General features: G+C 36.5%; 2 protein-coding genes across 3 annotated transcripts; both read right to left on the reverse strand.

Moving 5' to 3' along the window:
- Positions 1-2,012: 2,012 nt before the first annotated feature.
- Positions 2,013-7,247, reverse strand: LOC117624355 (splicing factor, suppressor of white-apricot homolog). Its single transcript, XM_034355551.1, has 4 exons — positions 6,778-7,247; positions 5,604-5,761; positions 4,346-5,158; positions 2,013-3,728 (listed from the first exon to the last, which is right to left on the reverse strand). The coding sequence occupies exons 1-4, from the start codon at positions 7,058-7,060 to the stop codon at positions 2,250-2,252; spliced, it is 2,733 nt and encodes a 910-aa protein (XP_034211442.1). The 5' UTR covers positions 7,061-7,247; the 3' UTR covers positions 2,013-2,249.
- Positions 7,248-8,001: 754 nt separating this feature from the next.
- LOC117624526 (VPS35 endosomal protein sorting factor-like) lies at positions 8,002-21,771 on the reverse strand. Of its 2 annotated transcripts, XR_004585335.1 has the most exons (24): positions 21,600-21,771; positions 21,013-21,234; positions 20,398-20,428; positions 20,082-20,266; positions 19,324-19,483; positions 18,813-18,909; positions 18,122-18,291; positions 16,870-17,036; positions 16,235-16,423; positions 15,957-16,043; positions 15,717-15,797; positions 14,435-14,578; positions 14,138-14,220; positions 13,780-13,918; positions 13,600-13,683; positions 13,171-13,332; positions 13,003-13,090; positions 12,220-12,297; positions 10,436-10,502; positions 10,256-10,355; positions 9,911-10,027; positions 9,768-9,824; positions 8,491-8,768; positions 8,275-8,386 (listed from the first exon to the last, which is right to left on the reverse strand). XR_004585335.1 is itself a non-coding variant. In XM_034355826.1 (23 exons), the coding sequence occupies exons 1-23, from the start codon at positions 21,741-21,743 to the stop codon at positions 8,252-8,254; spliced, it is 2,787 nt and encodes a 928-aa protein (XP_034211717.1). In that variant the 5' UTR covers positions 21,744-21,770; the 3' UTR covers positions 8,002-8,251. The 2 variants fall into 2 exon arrangements, 1 of the variants encoding a protein (XP_034211717.1); XM_034355826.1 differs by lacking the exon at positions 8,491-8,768 and having other exon boundaries at positions 8,002-8,386; positions 21,600-21,770.
- Between the last annotated feature and the right edge of the window lie 725 nt (positions 21,772-22,496).

A 22,496-nucleotide genomic window follows, 5' to 3' on the forward strand; every position in this document is an offset into this window, starting at 1 on the left:
ACATATCATTTTTCTCAAGCTCTCAATTGGCAAGACAATTTAATCGGTCTTGCAACATTATTTTCAAGGCAGCTACTTGTTTATATCTTAATACAATATGTTATATTGTACTTCAAAGTTTTGGTCCTTGACCAACTAAATTAGTCAAAGATCGCAAATATAACTCTGACGCTGAAGACCTACTAGAAGCATAGGACATCTCACTTTGTCAAAGGTTGAGTCCTCCTTTAGGACATTATTAGCCTTCAAGTACCATTTTATTTTAAGGGTAATTCTGCACCCAAAAAAAAGAAGAAGGTATTTGGAGTGCTCAATGCAAGTAAGAACATTCATAATGGGATGGTGTATAAGGAGGTGTATGTTAAATATACACCATTTGTAGTCAGAATCATCTCTAATGGAAAGATGTAAATGGTTGTGAAAATACATCACAACCATGGAGATGTAAAATTAGATGCACATTTGCATCTTTTTTTACATCCTTTGCAAGTGGGAGTCACAAGAAAAAAAGAGAAAGAGAAGGATTGGAATTCAAAATGGAAGGCCTAGATTTCATGCAATTTGCATTGCACTTCCAATGGCCCAGATTTCTACATAGATATTTTTTTGTTAGTTTGTAGGTAAAATCATATGTTCTCCAAATTTAAATTTTTTTAGGTCCATTTATTTGGAAAAATAAAATAAATCTAACAATACGCACAAAATTAATTTTAAAAAGTTAAAACATACAAAAAAAACACACATAAAAGAATTATCACAAACAAATCGAATATGCATCTTTGGATTTACATCGTTTCTCATTGGAGCAAAAAACATATTCACACCCCCAAGAGGTGTAAAGGGAATGTAAAAATGGCATTACACCCCCAAAAATACACCCTCCACTATAGATACTCTAAGATTCGGATTTGGCACGACTGACCTTCTTCCGACTAGGCTTCCTCCTCCAACTACCCTCACCTGTCCTCTCCTTTGACTAATGAAGACCCTTTTATTTTTTTTGTCTTTTCTTCATTCTTCTTCCTAGAGAATTCTGTACAGCCAATGGTTTTGGCATATGATCTTATGCAAACGGTTTCCAGTTTTCCAACCTTAAGTTTTCTCATTATACTAGGTTCCAAAAAATTTGTCATTAATTTTTAGGCTAAATATTTTTTTGGAATTCAATGTGGTCAATGAGAAAAACATTTAATCAAATTGGTCACTGTATTTCTAAAATTTACAATTTATAGATATTTTATTATCTTTCATTAAGTATAGTTTTTATTTTTTATTTTTTAGAAAGAACCTTCAGTCTTCTTCCTCTAACTCAACAAATTAAGGTATACTGAGCTATTAGGGTTTAACAAATTGGGGAAAATCTTGAATTGAAATCAAAATTATGAGGTATAAGAAAAATAAATAAATCCAAACCAAATTAAAATAAAATCAACAACTTACCAATATATTTTGGTGTTCTATCACCTTGAATACGTCTCCTTGTCATCCGAAGTGACAATACAGTTCTCACTCAATTGATTCAGGCTTCAATATAGCATCCAATCCATGACCTTATACCTCACAATTTCTATTTCAATCCAAGATTTTCCCTAATTTGTTAAACACTAATAGCACAATATACCCTAACTCATTGAGTTGGAGGAAGAAACTAAACGTGCTTCCTAAAAAAGAAACTGAATGTGCTTCCTAAAAAAAGAAACTACACTTAACGGAATGTCTAAACATTGTAAAGTTTGGGAAACACAATGACCAATTTGGCTAGATTTTTTTTTCAGTGGCCAAATTGAATTTTCATGTAAAACCAGTGACCAAAAAGTTATTTAATCCTTAATTTTTAAACATTTTTTTCTTTAAAACCTAAACTATATACAAAACATACCAGCTATGGTTGCAATCACCACCTTCGTTTTCTTTTGTTAATTAAAAAAATTTATCAGTTATCTTAAAAGGTTTTGAACAAATTAATAAAATAAGCGGAGATATAAGTACCATACAGAATTTGCTTGTGTGAATAACAAAAACTTGATGCAAATTATGCAATTGATCCGTTCTACATGTATGTTAATTTTTGGGATTTCTGTAAATTGAAAAGCTTGAAGATACAACAGTCCTGAGCAGGGGCTAGGATAGGACTTGATAGGCAGCAGTCTGCAGTTCGAACTCAGAATAATGATATTCGGGTTATGGATAAAATCAAGACATTGTTTGAACTGTTTTTACAACAAATGAAACCTACAATCGTGCCTTTCTCACAAGGTTGCCATCAACATGGCACGGATTTTGGCTCTGAGATCATCCGAGACCTCAGTAGCTTGAGAGGGATGGGATGGAGCTCTTCCAATTTGATGCGACTTCGAAAAATCCACAAAAGCTTCCCTATTAGCATGATCACCCTCACTAGCTTTTGATTGATCTACCTTTGTATAGATCTCCCCTTCTTCTAAATCCGCTTCTTTTTCAGGCTCGGGTTTCCTATGCTTTCCCGATCTGCTGCGGTGCAGATGCTCATCCTCGGAGGAGTTATCGTGCTTATGCCGCCGCCTATAATGCTGGTGCTCATCATCAGACGAGTCACTATGCTTATACCTTCGTTGGGAAATCCGATGCTCATCATCAGAGGAACTCTCATGCCTATTCCTTTTTCGAGGCTGATGTTCATCATCAGAGGTATTTCTCTTATGCCTCCTCCGCGTGTGCCGATGCTTCTCATCATCATAACTGTCATGCTTACGATGGCGCCGAGAATCTCCATCCTTAGAAGAGGAATGCCTTCTGTGTTTATGCCTATCCCTACTATGTTCTGAAGAATGATGAGACCGACGCTTCTTCCTTGAGTGTTTGTGACCCCTTTTATCTTCTTCCTCCTCTGCCTCTTGTTCTAAATCATTGTCACTTTCTTCTTCTCCTTCATGCCTTTTAGATCTGGCACGGTAGCTCCTCTTTGATCGCCGCTCGTTACAATCATCAACAGAATTCTTCTTCTCAAACTCCTCAACCTTATCTGAAATATCAGCTTCTAATGGAACTGAACTGCCTTCTCTTTCTTTGGCTGAAAGATTTACAACCTCATTACCTGAAGAGGAAATCCCAGATTCTGGTGGTTCAGCCGATAAGCCACGCAATGATTCACTTTTCAATGGTGCAGATCCACTTTTTATCATGGCTGCAAACATCTTTGCTCGTTTCAATCTCTCAGCCTTCAGTTTCTGCTCTCTGGTCAAGGATGCTTCAGAGGAATCAGCCTCATTTGCGGCTGCAAGCGCAGCCGTCTCTGCAATAGCCTTGGCAACAGGGACAGGAATGCGAGGCTCCCCAGAAAAATTTTCCTTTTGAACGGAAGTTTGAAGTTGCGATGCATGTAGACTCCCTGAGCTCAAATCTCGCACACCCTCATTGCTATGGCCTTGACCTATACCACTCGATGACTTTGGGAATATCTCTAGACCCGGATTCTTGATGCCTCTTGTGGCTGCCTGAAGAATAGCTGCAGCTGTATCCAGACTGACTCCAGACTGAGGTTCGCTAGCTTTAGAAGGCGGATCATGTCCATCCTTCTTTAACTTGCTAATTACCATCTTAAATTTCTCTTTCCTGTCATAATCAAAGGGTAGATCATGACCAGCAGATCCTGATGAGGCGGTATCACCTTCCTTAGCAGTTTTCTTGTCCACTACATGCCCGACTGACTCATGCTTCTCAGAAACCAATCCTTTGCCAGGTAACTTGGACTGCAGGAAAAGAGACAGTCATAAATATCAGTAATATGGAAACAATACAGCATCAATCAATCAGATACTAACAAAGGATGTGAAGGAAGAATGCCATAAACAAACCTAAATTTTCACAACATAGATTTAACCTCTATATGCGCTAAAAAATTAGACTTCAAACAATTACCACTATCAAACTCTCTGGTAACTCACAAAATCCAAATTTACATATTCTCACAAACAGCAATGTTCCAATGTACACAGATTTGCATCTACTTAAAGACCCTTGGATTGCTAGTAAACCATATGCAGGCTGGCAACCCAACGGCTTTTAGGTAGACGTACATCAGTTCTTATGTGCAATGGAGAGTTACTCTTCTTATCAAATACAAATTTAATAACTTCCAACTGATATCCAAAATGTACATGAATGATAAACAACACAAGGCAGCTTAAGAAAATAGCCTACTAATACAAGACAACATATAGAGGAACATATGCACCCTAAATAGAATAGCTGGATGATTCACAAATTTGGGGGCAAAGGCACCCATAATTCTTTCATTTTTATCAAAAGAAACTCAATCAAAAAGCATAAAATCATTAAAGGCATTACAGGATCAGCACATACGCACCTCCTGAGCTTTTTGAAGAACTGTTAAATAGTAAGAATGATACTGGTTGGATGGCATAAGGAACAGAAACCTTCCATGTTTACAATTCTGTTCAATCAAAACAGCTTCAAATTCTCTACCGTTTTTCAATATGAACTCAACTATTTTCTCAACCACTTTCTTTTGATCAGGCGGTGGCTCCAAAATGGGTAGTTCAACCTTGGGTGTGCTAGGCATAGCAGGAGCATGTGACTTATTGGCAGCAGTGGAGACCAATCCTGGGGCATCACTCCCTTTCTTCGTCCCACTAATAGCTCCACCTTTAACTGTGCTAACTGTGCGATTATGTTTAATGACATTAACTTTTTCTTTCAAAGGAATACATGGACTCTTGGAAACAATATCATTTTTCCCAGCTATATTTCCAGAAGATTCTATCTGTTCTGATCCATGAGGAACAGATGCACTAACAGCATTAACAGCTTCGACGGACTTGAGCTTTCCCAATTCAGGTGCATCCTCAATTATACCATCCTCATCCTCTCCAGACCCATATACAGAACCAAGCAAAGACAATGCACCACCTGTCTGGTCAATCCCACCATCAGCTTTCTTCTCTTCATCTAGAGATTTTCCATCAGTATCATACTCCAGGAGTTCTTGGTGATCGACAAGAAACCTAAAGTAGGCATGAAGATGATGGTCAGGCATCAAGAACCCAAACGTAGGATTGTCTCCTTGTTTCACCCTCAAAATAATTTCTGATTGCCCACCATGCTTGGAGACGAATGTAGCAGTTCTTGCAATGATCTGATGTAACTTTTCTGTTGGAGGCTAAGGGAGAAAAAACAGAAAAGAAAAAAAAATCTTTCAGAATATGGAGAAATTCCACAAATGCAGATTTCACCTCAAAATAAAAAGACAAATAAATACCGCAAAAGAATACCTAAAATAAACACTCAGAACCTCACATATGTCAGATAACCACAAATATCAGAGAACACAACTCTACCAAGATATGTTTCTTCCAATTTGCTCACAAGCAGTAAAGATTCAGTAAATTTCTACAATCCTAATCCCACCTGCACAGCCCCTTGGGTCACAAGAACCGCATGCCTTCTCCGAGCATCTGAAACTTAGACATGGTAAGCCTTAGAATAACACACGCACCCTAGCAATTATCATCTGGCAGCATTTGTTAACTATCAAACAAACAATAATATCCAGGTCATATGAAGTTGTACAGAGACAAATAGGAAACATGAGGGAGTAGGCTTACAAGGTTTTGAATTAAGCTTTCCGGCACTGGAAAGGCTGGTTGAAAAACAGGCTCAGTATCATTATTCTTCTGCTCAGTGAACTCATCTGGGTTTCCATATGAGAAGCCAACAGTATGATAGCCACCAGCATCTGCCTGTTCTGGATCATTACCTGTATCTGGACATAAAAGGCTTAATAATCATAATCTCTTACAAACATCAATTTTACCCGAAGCGGCGTCATTGATACACACAGCCAACTGGCACAAAACATGGAGGCAAAAGAAAATAACAATAAAAGCTACAGTTAGATCAGAAATATTCTTACTCGTGTCTCTGATATATGCAACTGTTGCAAATTATATTCCATCCTGCAAACTGAAAAAATAATGCAAAAACAATAGCACTAATACAAGATAGTCACCAAACTCCGTCTCTCAATCATAGTCTTACACTCAGCCCCAAGAAAACGAGGCAAGAAAAGAACACCTCTTCTCAGGATCTGGCTCATTTCCAATTGCGATACAAAACAAGAGGGCCAATGAATCAAGACCTAAGGTCTATGTGGGGCATATTCTTCTGGGGGGTCTTCATAAAGCAAAGTTCACACTTAATTCAATCACCATGAATTCTATTACCATCTGATAGTTGCACGCCAAATATCAAGCTAAGCCCACAAATCCCTTCTTTATTTTCAGGCAGATAAATGTTTGTATTCATGTAGCAACCAAACAATTTTTACATATTTATTGGATTCTCGGCAAGTTAAAACCACATTACCAGGCAGGAAAATCTCAAAAACCAATGCATTTCAAGTGCAAAAACTATTTTGATTTTAATGAAACCTTACTAAGCACCAAACAAAACAGCAGCATGGCAAATTCATCTATAAAGCATAAAACTAATGCAACTATTTCCCGTGTGCTATCTTAACACACTAATTTTTAGCCCTTAATTTTCCTCTACAACATCCCTCTTCTCAGAAACCATACAATATCTACCAAATAACAAATCCTGAATATGAAAGCGATTGCTTCACCACTCTCTTCCCTTAAAAGTATCATTTCCTTATGTTTCAATAACCAAAACTTAACTAATTCAATGCAGACCAATCCAAACTATAATAATACAAAAACAATTACTTAAATTCAAAATAAAAGCTAACAACTTGTTCACTGATTTTGACTAATTTACCTTGTTCTGGTTCTTCAGACGGTGACGGTAAATCGAGGTACCGCTCCTGATCGAGCTCGAACTCGAGAGCGGCATCAGGTTGAGGCGGCGGCGAGGAGGATGAACGCGTGAGATGTCGTCGGCGCGTGATAGGGGGTAGAGGGCCGGAGAGGAGGTGGCGAACATCGTAGCGGTCGATGAAGAGCGAGTTCCACTCGACGAGGGCGTCGCGTGAGTTCACGAACGAGGCGCTGGCGTCGTCGTCGAAGAACAGAGCGTGGCGGCCCACCACCTCTAGATCCATTTCTTCACGACTGTCGTATTGGGTCGGAATTTGAGACAGAGCACAGAGAGAGAGAGAGAGAGAGAGAGAGAGAGAGAGAGAGAGGAGACGGGATTAGGATTTAGACACCAAGAGAAACCCTAATTGTGATTTTCTCAAGGGTCGGGATTCGACAAAGGACAAGGTGGACCTATTTTGACTCTCTCTTTCTGTGTTTTTGTTGTTTGATCACTGAATACACTTTTCATCCCCGTCCCTATAGTTTAACGAGTTTCTACTTTCGTCCCGATAATTTAATTTGAATTTCAATTTTATGCCCGTAAATGTTTTATTTATTTATTAGATTACTAAAGGTTTATACCATTGATCGAACTCATGAAATTTATTTATTGTTAAATTCAGGCTTTAACCAAAAAAAAAAAAATTCAAATACCAAATTTCATTTGATAAATTTCAAAGCGAAAACGTCGGACACGTAAGATAGACCAATTTATCAAGATAATATGTTCACTCTTTTCACTCGAGTTGGATCTCCCTCCTTATATATTAGAGTAGCTTAGAATATCATTTTATCAAAACGTCTACAAACATTTTGTGGCATTGAAGGCATTGATGATATTTGTGGCATTGAAGGCATTGATGATATTAACCTTGAACTGGTGTATCTGTCTAGGTTTGCTTTGCTGGGTGCCAATGTCACATCTTATAACTGTGCGAGTGTTGCATGCCAGAACTTCCTAAGCTAACCAAGTCCACTTGTAAATCGAGTTCTTGTAGGTAGTACATGTAACGTCCCCAACGGTATCAATCTTGGGGTTTAGATTAGTAAAGATTTAATTGAGTTTTTTTCATTTTGTTTTTTTGGGCCTGAATAAATTTGATGAACTTAAGCTTCATTTGAAGACATTCCAACCATTATTTCTTCCACACTCGCAAATTTCGAACGAAACTGTAACTCATTATTCAGAAGTAGAACAAGAGCAACCAAATTCGTACTCATGGAAAAATGCTTTGGCTTGTGTCTGTTCTGTTGGCATGTTACAATTTTACAAGCTTTTCGTTGTGTTTGTATAACTCACATGTACAGGTTGAGTATAAACAGATATTTGTGTAGTTTCTAACTGCTACTCTACAATGCCACTGTCAACGAGTTAAGGTAAATATTCGCCAAGCCAAGTGATGATACAGCAAACTGAAGACATTCACATAAAATCAGACAGCAACAGATGAATGTGACAAGTGATCAATAAATTGAATTGTCGATTGCAGATATCGATTGTTTGTGCTCAAACATGACTTCCCAGTCTCTATCAGTTTGGAGCAAATTGATGATATTTCCTGACTTAGCTGCCAAATAGAGTAGACAAAAGCAAATAAGACAATGAGGGGAGAAAATGAATACTGTATATGATTTGAAAGTCCAAGAAACCAAAGAAACCAAAGATGCAGACATTAAATTGTTTCAGCGATCAAAGAAGAGGAAGTCATTTTCTTCAAAAGTTGCTTAAGCAGCATTTGCCTCAGCCAGGTTTGTCCCCGCATCAGCATGGGAAATGTAGGAAGCTAATCATATAGATTGCCTCCAATAAGACGTAGAGCTTTTGAGCAATAGCTTCTAGTAGCTGGTTATCTTAAGCAGTTTTGAGGCTATGAGCAGGTTTTGGAGGCCAAATATGGAATTCCAGATCCCCATACAGTTACTGAAGGCCGCCACCAGCCACGGTGGGTTCTGGAAACAGGAAAATTAACTTTCGAATAAGAGTTGGACGCAGGAGCTAAATGTTTGACTATGCAGCCAAAAGACACTTGGAGCCTAAGAATGAGTTTGGATGATGGAGTATAAGAGTACTATGAAATTTGAAAACGATGGTATGTTCTAGAATTTTTGAAATTTTTTGTTTTGCAAACCTATGAAGAATAATGGAATTACATACGGAGTTTGAAGTTTATCTTTATGTTCAGGTATCAATCTATAGGTGCATGACCCCTAAATTCCAAGTTCTTTTCCAAGTACAATTATGAATTTCTTTCTTTATGAATCCCGATAAGGAAATTAGTATATGGCGTTTTAGACACTCTAAATCTGTCAAAGTTCCAAGTTTCTTTTCACTGTCCAAACACACCGTAAAACTATCACACTATCACACCTCTAGGCAGCTATGACAAACATACAGTACAACATACAAGATTTATGTGATCAAGCCATCATATTAGAACCTTTTTCTGGCAGTCCTCAGAGGTGTGACAAGGAAGAAAATCAAAGTCGAAAGCATCACAAGATCAACGTCCAGCCACTCATGAATCCCACTTCACATGCATACATACACTTGTAGGGCATTTAATGTACATCTTCCACTGATGAACTGAATTATTGTGTTATTCGGGCCCTTTTGGTAACATCATCGTTTTTGGTTTTCCGTTTTCTTTTTCAGTTTTTTTTTTTTTTTTTGGGGTTAGAGATAATGGGGAAATATATGGGAGAGACGAAAGAGTGGAGTTAGGATGGTAGGAGAGAGGTTGGAGGTGTGAGAAATGTATATGAAAACTAAAAAAAAATTAAAAATTTTAAAAAAAGTTACTATATTTAAGTTTTTGTTTGAGTCATTCTCTTCATTTCTTCCTCATCCCTCCAACCACCCTCCCTTCACCCATCTTCATCCCTCCTTTCCATTATATATTTTCACTAAGGTTACCAAAAAGTCAGTTCAGCAATTTCACTGGAACTTACAATCAAAGATGACGCAATGCAGTTGCAAGCTTCAAGCGCCATGCTCCCACGAGCAGTCTAAGTTTTAATCAATCACTGCCACAGATCAGTACCACAAAAATAGAAGGGCAAAAAGGAAATCCCATATTGAAAGTCATTGTTACCATGGAAGGTTCCTGTTGAATAGCATCAACCAGGTTCTGAAGAACAAACTGGCACAATGAGGCAAGCTCATGCAGATATGATGGATCACCAAAGAACAATTCGTCATTTCCTAGAAGCTGAAGAAATAAAAAATAGAATATATTAGCAGCCACAAGATAACGAAACTTCAGATGAAATACAAGACCTATAGCAAAAGCACAAGATAGTGCACACAGAGGTAATGTTTTCCCCCATTTTCTAGGCATTCCTAGCATTTAAGAATATTGTTTGTTTTAACTTTTAGAACTTTGACAAATGCAAACTTTTGAGATCTAGGAATTTCCACAAAGAACTGAATTGTGTACCTTTCCATTATCTGCATGATAAGGAAGATTTTGTTGAGATAGTGCCGCTAACAGCGAAACAATTGCACACAAAAATTTCACCCTCATTCTTGGAGTCATCCTATAACAATATCTTACAACATCAAAACAATAAGTATGTACAAATTATATTGATGCAAGGTTCTCAACATTAAGGCTCACCATGACTGTGAGTTGAGCAGCAACACCAAGTTCTTTGGTAAGTACGTAACTCCATGCTCAAGATTACCTTCATTTGGAAAAGATACAAAATAAAAGATATAAAAATGTTACTTAATATGATTTGATTGGGCAGGTGATAACTCAGAAACTCAAAAAGTGAATGGACAATGCTAATTAATTTATGATACTTCGGCATGTTTTATACTTTGTCAAATATTAAGGCAAATGCTAGGTTGACCATATTATTGTACTACATTGTTTACCGCCTCTGTAATGGAGTTTGGACCTACTTGTATTGGTGAGCAGCCCTACCTCCATTAGAGAGGTGGTACAATAATGTGGTCTCTCTAGCATTCCTTTTATGAAAATGTTTGAACTCCTTAATAGAAGAATCAACTTTTAAAAAATAAAGTACTGTCATCCTTTTTTACATAATCCAAAGTTAGATGACTTTGGCATATAGTGTGACTTCCATTATTGTTTTTCAGGAAAGTTGCATAAATACCACTTGGACTATTTGGGGTGCAGGCATTTACCACCCAATAATTGTTTTTGACAATTTGCCACCCACATTTGACTTTTAGTGTTAATGTACCACCTCCATCCAATTTTCTGTTAAATCAAGTCATGTAATGTGCACATGGGTGTTCTACGAGGGCAATTTCGTTAATTGCCTCAATAATTAAAAGACAAATTTTTTTCTGTTGGACTGAAAAAAGATGAGAAAAAATTCGAAAAGAAAATTACCAGCCCCGTCTTCCCTCTCTCTCTCTCTCTCTCTCTCTCTCTCTCACACACACACACACACACACAGAGCCAAAAGCAAAGCACTAACCCCAACAATGGGTGCCAATCTCTCTACACTCACACTACACAACCTTATCCTACACACAGCACCATCGCCTCTTTTGTGATTAATTCCTTTCTTTAATGTTGACGCATGAAGCATGGAAATTTTTTAACTACTTGTGTTGTATTTTGGCTTGTTCTACATGCCACAAGGTCTTGATATATGATTTATCTGTACTTGCGTTTGATAGAAGTTGAGAATCCAAGGACAAAAAGAAAGGAGTTTCATAAAAAAACAGATCAGAGAAAAATTAGAAACTTGAAGAGAGAGGGGGGCCTGCGTGAAGGTGGGTTTTTGGGAGGGGCCAGAATGGGAAGGGGGAGGGGAGGGGGGTGGGGGGTGGTCGGTGGAGGGGATGCCTGGGAGGGGAAGAGTTTGAGTGGGCCTTGTTCTTCTTTTTATTTTAGTGTTTTTTTTCATTAATTTATTTGAGGGACAAATTTGGATATGTATAATGAAATTGTGGGGAATGGGTGACTAGAGAGCATGATGGGGTGTCTTTAGAGTATTTTAATGGAAAACTGGATGGAAGTTGAGGGAGGTGGCACATTAACACTAACAATGAAGTTTAGGAGGCCAACTGCCAAAAGAAAAGTATTGGGTGGTAGATGCACACACCCCTAATAGTCCAGGTGGTATTTGTGCAAATTTCCCTTATTTTTTCCAAGTTTTCTGGTCATTGTATAAATCATTTATAAGAAGCAGGACAATTTTTAACTTGCAGGCATTCCTCAAAAGACTACCCTAAAAAAAATTGCAGGCATTCAATTTTTAATTTGCAGGCACAGTTCATAAAAAAAAAAATCATTATAGATTGTTCAGAAGATGGCCATAAGAAAGATAAAATACAGATGCAACCTAATCTACATATTATTGAGATATTACAGAACTACAAGCAAAATGGAAATGAAGGAAAAAAGAAGATAGTAAAAACCTGGAACCATAACCAAGAGACTAAATAATTTTTGAATTGAGGAGAGTACTCCATCAGCATCAATTGGTGTTCTAAAGCCTGCACAAGAAAACCAGAATTTTCTTTTTCTTTTTAAATTCAAATGCTATGACCCCAATGGAATGTGAAGTTACCTTATATATATATACACCTGGCCTTTACATAATACCTAGTGAGTAAGCTTATATACATAAAATGAAAATAAGCAACAGCATATACACACATACACACAGATTTTCTAGCATGGAACACCACCGAGCATGGGGGCCATTGATAGTGAAAGTTAATGTGATCAATAGCATCAAGGGGCATCACACATCTATGTCACACCAGTGATACACCTTGTATAAATTATTCATGTACAATAAGGTGAACATGCACACATAGTTATGCAATGTGATGAAGTTAAGAGTAGGAAGAGGGTTTGATATGTAGGAACCAGAATGGCACAATGCCCTGTTACCATACTGTACTTAAGTTTTGGACAAGAGTATATTGGACAATTTGTATTGCAATTGACAAAGAGAGTTCTCTCAATACATCTACAGAATTTTTTTGTCTGCCCAATACTGTGGCATATCACTGAAGACCGTTTATTAGGCATCAAATCATGTCTGAATGCATGCTTGGTTGATGGAGGAGGTAAGTCGCAGCAACTCCTTAAAACTTTATTGAAGAGGGGGTAAAGAGGGTTCTAGAACGGTGGTTCTGAATAAAATACTATTGTCAAATGAAAATTTCACTTTGAAGGAAGGGTTAACTAACCATCCAGTACATCTAAAATTTGCAAAGAGTTGATTGCTGAATCAATCAGTCCATCCGAATGGGAAATTAAGCCACCCAGTAGAGCTACCTGAACTATTAATGCAGGAATGAGGAAAAATATATGGTTAAGTTGATACACAACATGATCACACCAGAAGAAAACATTACCTCTGCAGTCTCAAGATAAAGATTTAACTGTCTAATCTGGGGTGAAATAGAAGGTAATGTGACTTCAGAAAATGCTATGCAGGATTTTACAAAACCAAGATGCCTATTCCCATCTTTCAAAGCCTTAATCGCTAAACAATTACTGGAGTGAATAAGAGTTTCCTGAAAGTAAATTAAGTGTTGAATTAACAGTAGAAAGGAATATATATAAATGAATGTACATATATTTGATATTATGGAAAATTGTCTTCCGATCAATTATCCGGGTTGGTATTAAAACAAGTACTTCTCATCATTGCGTCTTTCAACCCAAACTTATCATCAGACAGTTCAATGCAGTTACATAGAATCAAATCACTACTATCGTTAAAAACAGATATTGGACTTGTTGAAGTTAACAACAAAACATAATCAGGAAATCAAAAAAACCTTAAGCCCACGAATGCCACCAAAATATCCACGGCATTCAACTAAGAATGCCAACTGACTCTCCATCTCTGCCCCATAATCAACCTATCAATGAAGAGCAACAATCAATACCAGACAATCATATGAATTGCTACCACAAAAGAGTCACAACATTCTATTATGTAGTTCAAAATTAATCACCAGAGATACAAACTGAGAAATCAAACGTGCTGGTTGGTTAGTATCATCTTTTAGATTCCCAAAATTTTCGTCCTGATGTAGAGCCTGAGAAATTTCGAGAAGAAACTGTATGGTTCGTGGATCACATATACAACCATTCCTGCCAAATGAATAAGAAAACGTTAAACTGCTCCCAGGAAATTGAAGGACACATCATTCATATATACATGAGTAAAAAGAAAAAGAAAATTCTAATTTGAGCAGTTTCAAAAAGTTCTGAAGTTCAGACGATGTTTGTCTTTCAAAAGGCACAATAACAGTGAGGTGAGGCATTAAGTAGACAAAGTAGAAAATGAATATAAAGTAACTAAAAAGGCACCTTATCCCTATATCAAGGATATGCATATTGACGATGCTTCGCGAACTTCCATGCATTAGATCCAAGATCTTGAGAAAATGATTCTACAAAATAAAAAGCACAACTAATTACCCATGGGTAGTTCAACAAGATCTTATGGTTCAAAACTACACACCAATTATATAACTACAAGCAAGGTGATCATTACTTTAAAACTCCTTGCCATCATGGTATTAACACTGCCTGATAGGAGGGAGAGAGGAGAGAGAGAATACAACCAGGAAACCAGCTGCACCATAAGTACAAGGAAAAGCATACCATGGAAAATATGTCTTCTAAATCCTTGTAATAAGAAAGAAGCTTCACCAAGATGGACTGCAAGGTTGCCATTTCATCATCAGCAATCTCTTCACTGCATGCTCGTTTTGAAATACCTTCTAAAATGGAGTTCAGATGGTCATCCTGGCATATAATTAGATTCAGAGGAAGAAAACCGTGACAGCATGTAGATGCTAATGTGGTATACACACATTTGCATTCATCAATGCGAAGTTAACAAAAAATAAATATTACAGTTAGAATAAAAATCTTATAACAAGAACATCGAAGAGATGTCCCAAAAAACCCAGAGAGTGAAGACATTCCAATTAACTCAGCTCAACGTCGTCATATTGCCCATTAATCTTAACTAAATGTGGGGGGAATTGTCAATAGTGTTTAAGTTTATAAGTAGCAAGCCGAATTTCTCTTATCAATTGCCCTTGATATATACAGATGAGAAGGAAACTCAAAACTGCATAATCTTTTATTTTACCCTTCATATTCCGTACGAGCACTCCACTTTTTTCTGGTGTAACTTACATCAAAACTAGGAGAAAGTCACTATTCATGTTACAAATTACATTTTGCATTATGATTTAAATTGTGCAAGAAATTGGAGTTGTTCTTAGACAATATGATTTAACAAAGTGTTAGTTTCCATTTTACTTACCTGCGCAAGACCTAAAGTGCTGCACTTTAGTACAATTTAAGTTTAGTATACATTGTTGGTCCAATTCCTTACAATTTAAGCTTTCACGGCAATTCTCCAGTATGGTATTGGAGCTCGAATGTCCACAAAACCTTGGTTCAAATCTTAATGTCTCCACTTGTATATTCCTTTTCTAACATGGAAACCTCACACGTCAAGCACGCCTACACATAGACATAGGGATGGGTCTTAATGGGTTTTAAGCCTAATATTTATTGTAGCTTACTTCCTCAAAGTTTAAACAATAAGGACAACTGCTTATGGAGGCAGCTTTAGAAATACTAAGGTTGAAAGAGTGTTGTTTATAAGAGTTCAATGAGTTGCTGTTTGGTTTTATTGCGGTTTTCTGTTTTTTTGTGTTTGTTTTTGTTTTTTTTGTTTTGGTGGACTGCTTGATCACATTCAAGTAATATCATATTTCTCTGTTTCATATCCCCCCCCCAACCACAACAACAACAACAAAAAATAGACTAATTTAAAGTAAACAAAGAACCAGTCAACCAGAACGGTGTTACAACCAATTGGCACTTTCGATTCATCTAATAAATATGAAAACCTACTAAGACGCACCATATGATTTTGAAGGATAATATCCACATAAGCATCCGCAACCTTCAAGTACTCATCAAGGCCATCATATTGAACAATAACCTGATTTATCATCAAATAAAATGCATAAATTAGGTTTAAAATGAAAATTCTTAACCGGATTCCTCAGAAATGAAGTACTATGAAATTTTAAAAAAGAAAAGGTAAAATAACCAATGAAAAATAAAAACTAAGCAACTGGAAACAGATCCCTCTAAATACCTGGATGGCTTTGTCCACCACAGCGTTGGCAGTGTCAATTTGAGATCTTTCACACAGCCTAAATCCAAGTAATCTGTAATTCAAGCACTTTCCCAACCCAAAAAAAAAATAAAAAAATGAAGCAACAGAGATGATTCAAGAACTGCACATTGAAGACGGTCTTTCATAGATAAACTTGGACCTAACATCTAGATTAACCCAGGAAGGGTGACACATCAATAATGAAGTGCTTTACGTGTTCCAAAGTTATGACTTGACCACCTTCTTATGAACAATACCTGATCAAAGGAATCATCATTGCTTAACTCAATGAGACGAAGGATCTCCACAGCCCTTGAGCTAACTACTTCCGATGGAAGTTGCTTGAGTAGATGATGAAGAACAATTGAGACATATGGGAACCTTCCAAACAACTCCACTTGGTTGTCCCCAAGTCCAAGCTCAATGAGCACATCACCTACTTGTCTCTTTCAACAGATTAAAATTATGACTACATCATTACACAGTAAAGACTACTACTTCATGTCACAAAAGCTATTCATGATTTGATAGATTCAACTACCAACTAATTCATCTCACACCAGCATCACGTTTGGATATATTCAAAAACATTCTCTAAAACTTTTAAGAGATGAAAGAAGGCTTTGGAGTGAGCACAATGAAGATGAGACTCCCAACAAATCCGACATTGTTCAAATGGTATAATATTATGTTCTGCTTTATAATTACTTCAAAGGGTTCATACCAGCATATTAATGCTTATTAAATCCTAAAGCACCGTGCACTACCAATACCACATAAGTTTGCTTCCTATATTTTCAAAACAAGATATATCCAGGGCAATGGAATTTTGAATATAGCCATTTAATATAGAGTGCCGAAGACAAGTATTATTGCTACATGCAGTACATACCTCGGACATGTTCTTAAATATGCATTTCATGATAAACTCAATGGTGGGTTCCATCAGACCGACAAGCAATCTTTTGTTGTCACTCAAATTTCCATGACTGGTTTCCTCTGCTGATATGACCCGCATCAACACAATTTTGAAGTCATTCGCACAAGTGAGCAGGCATCCTGTAAAATAATTGCGAAACATGAGACTGTAAAGTATTAATTATTAGTACTGTTAGAAGTAAATAGTAAGAGTAAAAAGTACAAGGATGTTGTTTACCAACAGAAGGTTCAAATAGATTATTCAAGAACTCTATCAATCTGAGGTCCAAGCTAGGCTAGAATGCATGAATGATTTTATAAATTTGAGACCAAGTTATACATCTTTTAGCATAAGTTTGGTTTAAGCAGGAGCACAATTAGATTTCACCTATACTACAAACTTTCTGGTCAGTAAACCTTATCACCTATAGAAGTGGCAAGCACCAAAATAAACTGATAATTTATGAAATTAGCAAAAAAAATTTAACTTTTAAGAAAGACTATAAATAAAGTATTGAGAGCAAAAAAAAAATTCTTTCCAGCGGCTATTTATGCATTCAACCATTATCAGTTTTGACTCTTCTAAAGGTTGTTCTCTGACAAAACTATGATAAAAAATAATTTTTTTCATCAAATGACAGGGAAAGGGGGTTATCAACTTGGGACCTCAGGTGCAAGGGGTAAACGCTCATAACCACTAGATTTGAAAGCCCCTTGCAACAAGGATAAATGAATTGAAAAACACCCCAAACATCAATCTATCTTAGTTCAAAAAGGAAGTTAATCAAACTGAAATTTTGATTCAGTTTACAGTCCACCATTTTCTCTGCACCTTACTAAACATTGGATTTTTGTTTCAAGACAACTCCTACCTACAATTGCATTATAGTGATGATTGGAAATTGGAATGGATGAGAATAAGCATATAACAGGCCACGTGTCTTGGTGAGATGAGTAGTGTTCTGCCATACATATTTTTTATTTCAACAGGTCACTAAACCCATCTGATTGGGTCAATTATCAATGCCCTTCTGCCACAAAGTGCTACTGGGAAGGCACGTCATGAATAATCGTGTCCTTCCTCACTAATCCTATTTGCATTATTCTTGTCTTCTCTGTTCCTCTTCTCTTTTTTTCTTTAAATTGAACCAAATCAATCCACCACCAGTCACCAGTAAATTTATCATCTGTGTTGTGACTATAAATGTAGTACAGAAAATATATACCTGTATAATGTGAAGGTAACTTCCTCATACAATGGGACATATACAGACGGCAATAGGCAGATGCCAATGGATCTGCTAACCCTCTCGTCATCATTACCAAGCGCCGGAGACTGTCAAGAGGTTGGTCAACCAAGAAACGCCAGCAAGGCAATAATGCCAGCTCCAAATAACTGAAATTCATATCAAATTAATACCTGGATAATTCCATATTTAGAAAAAGGGGATGTGACAGAAGGAAGAAGCAAGAAGGAAATTCTTGCACGTAGAAACTACAAGTAAAAGAGCATAAAAAGAAAGTTGATAAAAAACATTGGAAGTCAATCAGGCAGTAACAATCAAGTCCTGATATCTTAAACACCCTATCCCAGTTTTGGTTCTTGTTTTTATTTTATTTTAGAATATCTAAGGCTTTAAGCTCAAAATATTAATGAAATCTTTTCCTTCTCATTTTGTTCCAGAAGAAAGTCTCATCCTTGTTCCTGTGCCCTTCTCTGTTTCTTTAATGCATGGTCATTTATTTATTAAAGAAAACTACCAAAGATTACAACATCATTAGAACAGAACAAAAGTAAGGCTGCATGCATTGCTACAGCATTTTTAGAGAGAGAGAGAGAGAGAGAGAGAGAGAGAGAGAGAGAGAGAGAGAGAGAGAATGAACAAAAAATCATAAAAATAATGAACAAGAACTTACATGCGTGGAAGAAGCTCTCGGACAGCACCAATTTTGCAGAACCAGTTATTGCAAGTTTCTTTGGCATCAGAGCAAACATCACTTGCTGAAAAGTTCTCTGCCGTAAACCAATCGAAACTTCAGGAAAAAAAAAATCATAAAACTGATACAGTAAAACGAAACTAACAATCTGCAAACCAATTGAAGTTAATTAATGTTACGAGTGCAAACAAAAACGATAACCAATAGTGGAGATAAGGAAGACTGGCAGATAAGTTTGCTAGTTCTCCAGGGCATCTATGATACATCGCGTCCTGTATTAAAGTTATGTATATGACAGTCCACTTTCCCTGCTTTTTGCAAAATCATCAGGCAAGTTAAGTTTCGCTTTCAACCATGTCAACATGCATAAAGATTTATTCCATACACTTCGACATATTCTAGAAATAGCGTCAAACAAAAAGACTTCAAAAGTATTGCTTCTAAGGAAAATAAAACAACTGATACAGAGGAAGAAATTTAACAGCAATACCTGGTAGGAAGCAGAATTTGGTTTCATCTTCATCAAATTCAGCTTTCAATTTGATGCGTTCCCATACCATATCCCCAAGCATATCCAAAATATCCGTAGCAAGAGCAAAGAGTGTAGGATAGCATTGTAAAACAGATGTATCCATCAAAAGCCTAGCAACCTGTCAAAAGAAAAATTGCTTTTGAAATGATAAAAGGTAATAACATTTACACAAAGAAGCAGCAGCATATACTCCTAAACCTATTTCTCTCACAAGATGGAGGAACATGAATTAGTAATATGATCCATGGACCTATCAAACTTTTTTTTTTAAGACAAACTAAATTTACATAAAAGTGGAAATGAGAAAACTGGTTATGTGTGCAATGAAGGAAAAACTTTAAGCTTGAGTTATAAACATGTATGGCTAAATTAACTTCAGAATGGCCTAATTCTCAGACAAGATGGATTCTTAACATGAATTGGTAATCTAACATGTTGACCTTTCAGAACTCATAAAAAAATGACCTTTTGCATAAGAGGCTACAGCTAAAATTTAGTGCTTTATGCCAAATAAATGGAAATATTAAAGCTCAAGTATAAGCACATATATCGCTAAGTAACTTCATAAATGATTTCATAGTAAAGGATGAAGATGCAACGAAGTTTTCAGCATAAAATGAAATAGTAACCTATGTAATCTTTTTTCATACCACAAACTCTCTCGAGGTAAGATATATTGTGCAAACCGAATTATCAACAAAAAATAATAAAATTACTTTTATTGATATTTTCAGGGATGTCACACGATCATCAGCATGCCATGCACGAGTTAATTCAGCTTTAAGTTCATGCAACCGAGAAACATATTCCTGCCCTGTGATGACCTTGCCACCCTCTTCTGCAAATTTTTCTGGATCGTCCAGTTCCTCCAAATGCATACTTGTTGAAGATTTCTCATATGCTGTAAATTCACATCATTAACAAAGAAAACCAAGTGATTGTTATAGCTGCTTTAACACATCGAGTATTGGCAACAAAAAGCTGGTGAAAATGATACTTTGTAGTTAGACAAAGGAAAGGAGTCCGACATACTTTTCCTGCCTTTCACCATCATATCGGACATCTGTAATTATTAAGAAAAGGAAAAAAAGGGTTACAAGGTAGGTTACAGCTTTCAATAAGGTACATAAGGAGAGGGAATAGCTGGGCCAGTTTAAAATATGATAATACCATTTAGGGAAAAATATAAAGATTTATCAAAAAGCTAATGAATGGGGAAGCTTATAAAAGAGATATATGATAAAAAAAATTTGAATTCCCATAGCATACTTCATACTTTTGAAAACTAGCCAGCAACAAGTGCAGTAACATTAATCCAGGAAACCCAAAAATAAAACTCTATTTCAATATGAAAAACATATAGAATCTGAAACCGATGTCAGAAACATAAGCCTCGCCTGCTAAGATATTTCATGCTTTTGTTTTGAAAACTAGCTAGCAACAATTGAAGTGGCATTCATCCAGGAATCAAACTCTAATTCATTACGAAATATACAGAATTGAAAATGGTGTCAGACACAAAGGCAACCCAGATATACTAGCTTGAAAATTACTCAAGATACCATCAAGCCACAGCAGATTGCACAAAATTTGAATATAGCACAGAATGTGGAACTCAAAACAAACCAAGAAGCATGAAATGCTTACTGAAGAAGTTGAAACTGTTTTGGAGACTGGAAACCTCTGCATCAGGGATCTCTTAAAAGAGGCCCATTCTTTAGATGGATTTTGAATAGAAGCTTCACTGGAGAGCCCTGCCCCAGAACTGGTTTCAATGTCTACTAAATCCTCTCTAGCAGCTTCGGCATTGTTATCGGACCTTCTTAGCGGATCAAAAAACTCCGTATCCCCATGGTCCACGACCTCAACCTATATCAAAATACTGCAATTTCTAAACAATCCAAGACTTTCAAAGATATCATAATAAAAGCACAAGACCAAATAAGTAATTAGATTTACTATAATTTGACATGGAATTTTCACACTTAGAGAATAAAAATGAGACATTGCATCCATCTATGATTAACAAAAACAAATTGTGCTCAAGTAGATGATAGCTCAAGCTCAAGCTCAAGTCTGTCTAACAAACCAAATTGCTCAAGCAAGTAAAATTGTTTTACTATCTGCGATCACGAATTTGAATTTCCTACGCTTTCTATGCAACCAAACAGATGCTTAGTGGCAGAGGTAACAAAATAACGAAAATTTGAATATATGATCGATGTGATTGGAACCTGGAGGTGAGGTAGAGACGATGGAGCGGAGAGAGGGTGATCGCCCGCTCTTACTCGCGGAAGCGCGTGGGCTTGCTTTTCGGCACTGTAATTGCGAGGTCTGAACTCCATGGCGAAGCAAACTATGGGACCGCGCTGCTTCATTTTCTGTGGAGAAAGATGTCAAAGGTGGCATCGCGACGGCCGTTTGCCGTTGTGGCCAGATGTCGTTTTCTTGGGAAAATGGCCGTAAGAACTAGAAACGTCATGTCGTTGAGAAAGCATTTTTTGTCAATTGGAAGTGTGTGTTAAATCTTACTTTTTCCCAAGAATATAGTTATTAAATCATAATTTATACCCCTAATTTTCTCTCATAAACAAGTCTCAAAATCCCATTATACAGTAGAAGATGTAAGTAGGCCAATTGGCTAGGGTAGTGAGCTTGTCGCCTTTATCTAAGTTCTAATCACCTACATAAATAAAAATTTCATTGTACAATAACAAAAATCATTTTAAATAATGTATATATACCCAATTAGTACTAATGTATTAACAGTTAATATATATATATATATATGTCTTGGTTAATATACTTTTCAAGGACTTAGAAGGTGTTGGGTTGCTAAGTCCATTGTCATTTGGTTTTGCTCTCGATTGTGGAACCTAAAACTCTTTCATGGTACTTTGAACTTTATCTTTTTATTTATTATAACTTTTACCGGCACATCTTCATTTTATGAACTAGTTAAGATTTAAAATAATTGAATATAAATATAAATGAAAATTTTACCCAAAAAAACTATTCGTGAAAATTTGACCAAAACAAAACTATCTGTGAAAATATTGATAGTGTGTATTTATATATATTTGAATCAAATACATATTGTTAAACTATCCGATTAAATATGGACACTTGAG

The sequence above is a fragment of the Prunus dulcis genome, chromosome 4 (genome assembly GCF_902201215.1).
Source record: "Prunus dulcis chromosome 4, ALMONDv2, whole genome shotgun sequence".
Classification (NCBI taxonomy): domain Eukaryota; kingdom Viridiplantae; phylum Streptophyta; class Magnoliopsida; order Rosales; family Rosaceae; genus Prunus; species Prunus dulcis.